The 8,292-nt window shown below is 45.0% G+C and overlaps 1 protein-coding gene across 1 annotated transcript; it reads left to right on the forward strand.

Annotated features, from left to right (window-relative positions):
* Positions 1–5,975: 5,975 nt before the first annotated feature.
* LOC147958180 (uncharacterized) lies at positions 5,976–6,455 on the forward strand. Its single transcript, XM_087531988.1, has one exon. The coding sequence runs from the start codon at positions 5,976–5,978 to the stop codon at positions 6,453–6,455; it is 480 nt and encodes a 159-aa protein (XP_087388114.1).
* The last annotated feature ends 1,837 nt before the right edge of the window (positions 6,456–8,292 follow it).

Raw genomic sequence — 8,292 nt, forward strand, 5'->3', positions numbered from 1 at the left:
AGTGCTTCTACTGTAAAGGGACTGGTCACTAGAAGCGGAACTACCCCAAGTGATTGGCGGATATGAAGGATGGCAAAATGAACATAAGTATATTTGATATACATGTTATTGATGTGTACTTTACTAGTGTTTATAGCAACCCCTCAATATTTGATACTAGTTCAGTTGCTAAGATTAGTAACTCGAAACGGGAGTTGCAGAATAAACAGAAACTAGTTAAGGGTGAAGTGACGATATGTGTTGAAAGTGGTTCCAAGATTGATATGATCATCATTGCACACTCCTTGTACTTTCGGGATTAGTGTTGAACATAAATAAGTGTTATTTGGTGTTTGCGTTGAGCATGAATATGATTTGATCATGTTTATTGTAATACGATTATTCATTTAAGTAAGAGAATAAATTGTTGTTCTGTTTACATGAATAAAACCTTATATGGTTACACACCCAATGAAAATAGTTCATTGGATCTCGATCGTAGTGATACACATATTCATAATATTGAAACCAAAAGATGCGAAGTTAATAATGATAGTGCAACTTATTTGTGGCACTGCCGTTTAGGTCATATTGGTGTAAAGCGCATGAGGAAACTCCATGCTGATGGGATTTTGGAATCACTTGATTATGAATCAGTTGATGCTTGCGAACCATGCCTCATGGGCAAGATGACTAAGACTCCGTTCTCCGGAACAATGGAGCGAGCAACAGATTTGTTGGAAATCATACATATTGATGTATGTGGTCCGATGAATATTGAGGCTCGCAGCAGGTATCATTATTTTCTGATCTTCACAGATGATTTGAGCAGATATGAGTATATCTACTTGATGAAACACCCAAGTCTGAAACATTTGAAAAGTTCAAAGAATTTTAGAGTGAAGTGGAGAATCATCGTAACAAAAATAAAAGTTTCTACGATATGATCGCAGAAGTAAAATATTTGAGTTACGAGTTTGGCCTTCAGTTAAAAACAATGTGAAATAGTTTCACTACTCACGCCACCTCAAACACCACAGTGTAATGGTGTGTCCAAATGTCATACCGTACTTTATTGGATATAGTACAATCTATGATGTTTCTTACCGATTTACCAATATCGTTTTGGGATCATGCATTAGAGACAGCTGCATTCATGTTAAAAAGGGGCACCATCTAAGTCCGTTGAGGCGACACAATCTGAACTGTAGTTTGGCAAGAAACCAAAGTTGTCGTTTCTTAAAGTTTGGGATTGTGATGCTTATATGAAAAAGTTTCATCCTGATAAGCTCAAACCCAAATCAGAGAAATATGTCTTCATAGGATACCCAAATGAGACTGTTGGGTACACCTTCTATCACAGATCCGAAGGCAAGACATTCGTTGCTAAGAATGGATCCTTTCTAGAGAAGGAGTTTCTCTCAAAGGAAGTGAGTGGGAGGAAAGTAGAAAACTTGATAAGGTAATTGTACCTTCTCCCTTATTGTAAAGTAGTTCATCACAGAAATCTGTTCTTGTGACTACTACACCAATTAGTGAGGAAGCTAATGATGATGATCATGTAACTTCAGATCAAGTTACTACCGAATCTCGTAGGTAAACCAGAGTGAGATCCGCACCAGAGTGGTATGGTAATCCTGTTCTGGAAGTCATGTTACTATACCATGACGAACTTGCGAACTATGAGGAAGCGATGATGAGCCCAGATTCCGCGAAATGGTTTGAGGCCATGAAATCTGAGATATGATCCATGTATGAGAACAAAGTATGGACTTCAATGGATTTGCCCGATGATCAGCAAGCCATAGAAAATAAATGGATCTTCAAGCGGAAGACGGACGCTGATAGTAGTGTTACTATCTACAAAGCTAGAATTTTCACAAAAGGTTTTCGACAAGTTCAAGGTGTTGACTATGATGAGAGTTTCTCACTCGTATCTATGTTTAAGTCTGCCCGAATCATGTTAGCAATTGCCGCATTTTATGAAATCTGGCAAATGGATAAACGAAACTGCATTCCTTAATGGATTTATTAAAGAAGAGTTGTATACGATGCAACTAGAAGGTTTTGTCGATCCTAAAGGTGTTAACTAAATATGCAAGCTCCAGCGATCCATCTATGGACTGGTGCAAGCATCTCGGAGTTGGAATATACGCTTTGATAAGTTGATCAAAGCATATAGTTTTATACAGACTTGCGGTGAAGCCTGTATTTACAAGAAAGTGAGTGGGAGCACTACAACATTCCTGATAAGTATATGTGAATGACATATTGTTGATCGGAAATAATGTAGAATTATTCTGCAAAGCATAAAGGAGTGTTTTAAAGGATTCTTTCAAAGAAAACCTCGGTGAAGCTGCTTACATATTGAGCATCAAGATCTATAGAGATAGATCAAGACGCTTGATAAGTTTTCAATGAGTACATACCTTAACAAATTTTTGAAGTAGTTCAAAATGGAACAGTCAAATAAAGAGTTCTTGCCTGTGTTACAAGGTGTGAAATTGAGTAAGACTCAAAGCCCGACCACAGCAGAAGATAGAGAGAGAATGAAAGTCATTCCCTATGCCTCAGCCATAGGTTCTATAAAGTATGTCATGCCGTGTACCAGACCTATTGTATACCCTGCCCTGAGTTTGGCAAGGGAGTACAATAGTGATCTAGGAGTAGATCACTGGACATTGGTCAAAATTATCCTTACTGGAATAAGGATATGTTTCTCGATTATGGAGGTGACAAAAAGGTTCGTCGTAAAGGGTTACGTCGATGAAAATTTTGACACTGATCCAGATGACTCTAAATCTCAATCTAGATACATATTGGAAGTGGGAGCAATTAGCTAGAGTAGCTCCGTGCAGAGCATTGTTGACATAGAAATTTGCAAAATACTTACGGATCTGAATGTGGCAGACCCGTTGACTAAACTTCTCTCACAGGCAAAACATGATCACACCTTAGTACTCTTCGGGTGTTAATCACATAGCGATGTGAACTAGATTATTGACTCTAGTAAACCCTTTGAGTGTTGGTCACATAATGATGTGAACTATTGGTGTTAAATCACATGGCAATGTGAACTAGATTATTGACTCTAGTGCAAGTGGGAGACTGAAGGAAATATGCCCTAGAGGCAATAATAAAGTTATTATTTATTTCCTTACTTCATGATAAATGTTTATTATTCATGCTAGAATTATATTAACCGGAAACATAATACATGTGTGAATACATAGACAAACAGAGTGTCACTAGTATGCCTCTACTTGACTAGCTCGTTAATCAAAGATGGTTATGTTTCCTAACCATAGACAAAGAGTTGTTATTTGATAAACGGGATCACATCATTAGGAGAATGATGTGATTGACTTGACCCATTCCGTTAGCTTAGCACTCGATCGTTTAGTATGTTGCTATTCCTTTCTTCATGACTTATACATGTTCCTATGACTATGAGATTATGCAACTCTCGTTTATTGGAGGAACACTTTGTGTGCTACCAAACGTCACAACTTAACTGGGTGATTATAAAGGAGCTCTACAGGTGTCTCCAAAGGTACATGTTGGGTTGGTGTATTTCGAGATTAGGATTTGTCACTCCGATTGTCGGAGAGGTATCTCTAGGCCCTCTCGGTAATGCACACCACATAAGCCTTGCAAGCATTGCAACTAATGAGTTAGTTGCGAGATGATGTATTACGAAACGAGTAAAGAGACTTGCCAGAACGAGATTGAACTAGGTATTGAGATACCGACGATCGAATCTCGGGCAAGTAACATACCGATGACAAAGGGAACAACGTATGTTGTTATGCGTTCTGACCGATAAAGATCTTCGTAGAATATGTAGGAGCCAATATGAGCATCCAGGTTCCGCTATTGGTTATTGACCGGAGACGTGTCTTGGTCATGTCTACATTGTTCTCGAACCCGTAGGGTCCGCACGCTTAAGGTTTCGATGACAGTTATATTATGAGTTTTGATGTACCAAAGGAGTTCGGAGTCCCGTATGAGATAGGGGACATGACGAGGAGTCTCGAAATGGTCGAGACGTAAAGATCGATATATTGGACGACTATATTCGGACATCGGAAAGGTTCCGAGTGGTTCGGGTATTTTTCGGAGTACCGGAGAGTTACGGGAATACGGGGGAAGAAGTATATGGGCCTTATTGGGCTTTAGGGGAGAGGGAGAGGCAGGCCGCGCGGCCCCCATTGACTAGTCCGAATTGGACTAGGGGGAGGGGCGGCGCCCCCTCCTTCCTTCTCTTCCCTCTTCCCCTTCCTTGTCTCCTACTCCTACTACATGGAAGGACTCCTAGTTGGACTAGGAAAAGGGGAATCCTTCTCCCGGTGGGAGTAGGACTCCCCTAGGGCGCGCCATAGAGAGGGCCGGCCCTCCCCTCCTCCACTCCTTTATATACAGGGGCAGGGGGCACCCCATAGACACACAAGTTGATCCTCGTGATCGTTTTCTTAGCCGTGTGCGGTGCCCCCTTCCACCATACTCCTCGATAATATTGTAGCGGTGCTTAGGCGAAACCCTGCGACGGTAGAACATCAAGATCGTCACCACGCCGTCGTGCTGACGGAACTCTTCCCCGACACTTTGCTGGATCGGAGTCCGGGGATCGTCATCGAGCTGAACGTGTGCTAAAACTCGGAGGTGCCGTAGTTTCGGTGCTTGATCGGTCGGGCCGTGAAGACGTATGACTACATCAACCGCGTTGTCATAGCGCTTCTGCTGTCGGTCTATGAGGGTACGTAGACAACACTCTCCCTTCTCGTTGCTATGCATCACCATGATCTTGCGTGTGCGTAGGAATTTTTTTGAAATTATTACGTTCCCCAACATATGGCACTAGGAAGGAATTTCCACGGTCGAGGGAAGTGCCTACAAGAAGGAATTTGTCCACTGATTTTACCTCGTCTGTAGCTACCCGCACTGGCGGGAGCTACGAGCAGGATGGGGAGGGTGTTTCTGCACCCAGAGTAGGCGAGGACCGAGCGGCCTATGCTCGTGGAGGTGATCTTAGGCTGAGTCTTGATCAGAAGAAGGAGAGGGACCTACGGGACAAATTGATTGAGCAAGGTCACTACCGGCGTAGGGAGTCTGAAAGGGAAGGTAACTGGGATATGAGGGGAAAGAACCACAGTGTTGGACATGTTTTTGATGGATATGAGGATAGATACCAGGGCCACCGGGCTTATGAGGATGACAGATTGGGCAAACCCTTTATGCATGGCGGACCCGTTATGCATGAGGAGAGGAGTCGACGTAAAGGTTACTATGTTCGGAAACCTCGCATGGAGGGCAACTACCAGCAGGGCAACTCATCTCTTTCAAGGATGGATTTGGACAGTAGAAAAAGAAGACCAAAGCAAATGTGGGTGGCCAAGGGGGAACTGGACAGGCAGGGCGCTAGTGATGGGTTCATTCGCGATACAAGGTGCAAGACGTCTTCAGTGTTTGACCGCATTACTGAGAAGGATGATGGATCGGCGGACCCCGATGAACGGGGCCGCCGAGAGCAATGAATATCTTGGCCTGGAACTATCGGGGATTGGGGTTGGACTCGACAGTTGGCGAACTCAGAGACCTGGTACGGTCGTATAACCCGGCGGTGGTGTTTTTAAGTGAGACAAAAAAGACGGCTAGGGCCTTGGAGAAACTGAAGTGGAGTTTGGGGTTCAGAGAGGGGGTGGCTGTTGATTGCAAGGGAAGGAGTGGTGGTACTGCTCTTTGGTGGCGTGACAATGCACAGGTGACAGTCCGGCCTTGGTGCCAATATGTCATAGATGTCGTGGTTGCTTTCGAGGGCAAGGCCTATAGAATCACTAGGTTCTATGGGAGCCTAAAACAGAACTTCGTTCTAAATCATGGGATGCTTTGAGATATCTCAGAAGGCAGGATGATCAACCGTGGATTGTGTGGGGGACTTTAATGAGGCACTTCTTTTGACTGAACAACATGGTGGCAACATGCGAAGTTTTACGCAAATGGATGACTTCAGAGAGTGTCTGGCTGATTGTGGTCTTGCCGACATGGGCTACTTCGGGTATCCGTTTACGTGGGATAACAGACGAGAGGGGGCCGACAATGTCCAAGTCAGATTGGACCAGGCAGTGTGTAACGATGGCTTTTTGAGCATGTTCCCTCACACCTCTGTCGAACACATCATTACTGAGGAATCTAACCATAATGCTATCTTGGTGCGGGCTAGGGAGATGGCTCCCGACGCCAGACAGAACAGGCCGCGGAGATTTATGTATGAGGAGATGTGGACTAAGCATGAGGGATACGATGCTATGATTACTGAGGCGTGGAACAATGTGGCGGCTAATGGTCTGGGTGCAATGAGTATGGGCGAGAAGCTGAAGGCAGTGACTGGCGATTTGAAGCACTGGGGCCGAACGTTTTTTGGATCTGTGAGGCGGCATATTAAGAATCGCAAGATTGACCTTGGGCATGCAAGATAGCGGGCACTTGTCTCTGGAACCTCACTCGAGGTCTGGGATCTGGAGGGCCAATTGCGTGAGCTATATGAACGGGAGGAAATCATGTATAAACAGAGATCTAGAGTGGGCTGGCTGCGGGAGGGTGACCAAAATACTCGTTACTTTCAAAACCAAGCCAGCCATAGAAGGAGAAAGAACACAGTTCGTGGTTTAAAGAGGGAGGATGGCAGCAAATGTACCACGGATGAGGGGATGCAAGCTATGGCAGCATCTTTTTATGCCAACCTATTCACTTCGGAGGGGCCTACCGGAACGGATAGGATCCTTGGGCTTATTGATGAGGTTGTCACTCACGACATGAATGGCGATATTACTGCTGCCATTTCGGATGAGGAAATTGAACAAGCACTGTTTCAGATGGGAGCGGCGAAAGCACCGGGGCCGGACGGCCTGCCTGCGTTGTTTTATCAGAGACACTTGTCTCTTCTGAAACAGGATGTTTGTGCGGCCATTCGTAATTTCCTCCGGTGCCGGGGTGAGAGGCCGGAGGGGATGGAGGCACGCCGCCGTGGAACACTGAAGAAACGCTTTTTTCTTTAATCCACACGCCGGAGCATTTTTTAGAAGCACCTTGTAGCTTTACTTTTTTTGAGACAACCATGTAGCTTTACAGCATAATATCAAACGAAATTGCCGCCTAGTTAATCGGGCAGGCACGTTCGCCCGTTTAGCACACTGGTCTGTTTAGCAGTTCGGCCTTATGGGCTGTATTTGAGCCATTTTAGGCCTATTAGGCTGATTACATATATAATTCAGAAAAAATGCTCAAAAAAAGAAAATCAGATCAAAAAGGAAAAATAGGAAAAAATGGGTCGTGACGTGCCGGTCCACATGCCTAGCCTCCAGGCCCAGGCACGGCCCCAGACATGCCGTGTGCAGGGCACATCTCGTTTAGCCCGTGTCGAGCCTGGCCCATGGCGGGCGTTGCCGGCGTGCTCGCGGACTGGCCTAGTTGTCCAGGCCCGTTTGGTCAGCTTTGCGCCGGAGGGGATGAAAATGCAAATCACTCGGCAAATCCGCCTACCACAGGCATGCCCGGACGCGTCCACAGACAGTGTCGGGCGCCCCCCATGGCAGCCACACTCCTTATTTAAACCTCAAATGCATGTCATTCATGCACGATGATATAACACAACATTCACCACAATTCAATAATTCAACAATGCAACAAAGCAAAAAAGAACACGGTTCAACAATCCAAACATGCTAAAATAAAAAACAAGTCCGGGCCATGGCTGGCCAACTTGATGGATCACTCGTTGGACGTAGTTTTGTTGTCTTGACTGATACAACCTACACTATCTATTGTAAAAGGTAAATTACATGCATAGTTTTCTAAAATATCTCCAATAAAAGTTCCATTTTCTACAATATACTTGTATGAATATTGTTCTGATGACGTACCTTGTCGGTTAGCAATCACAGCAGGGTGGTCTCAGATCTTCTCGTGGCTCCCATACTATGGCAGCCGCTCATACCTGCACCCAGCGTGTTAGGGTTTCTCGTGCCTTCCTTCGGTGCCGCCGTTGGTCTACCTCGTCTCTTGTGGTCTTAGGGCGATGGAGGCGTGGTGGATCCTAACCCTTGCCGGCGGGAGAGCTTCGGTTTCTAATGTTTTTTTTAGTTTTGTTAGGGTTTGTGTCCTACTCAGAGATGCGGGGCCCCGACTGCTATGTAGATGGAATAAGGTTCTCCCTACCTAGCCCACGTTCCAATGATGTTTCTAGCATCGCCCGATAGCGTGTGGAGGTTTGTCTCTGACGGATCTCATGGGATTCGGTCGGCGTTGGTCTTCGGT

Source organism: Triticum urartu, chromosome 7A (assembly GCF_056163025.1).
Source record: "Triticum urartu cultivar PI428250 chromosome 7A, HENAU_Tu73, whole genome shotgun sequence".
Taxonomy (NCBI): domain Eukaryota; kingdom Viridiplantae; phylum Streptophyta; class Magnoliopsida; order Poales; family Poaceae; genus Triticum; species Triticum urartu.

Bases quoted from the DNA above. Each gene is read 5' to 3' on its own strand.
- LOC147958180 (XM_087531988.1), top strand. From the start codon at position 5,976: ATGGATGACTTCAGAGAGTGTCTGGCTGATTGTGGTCTTGCCGACATG.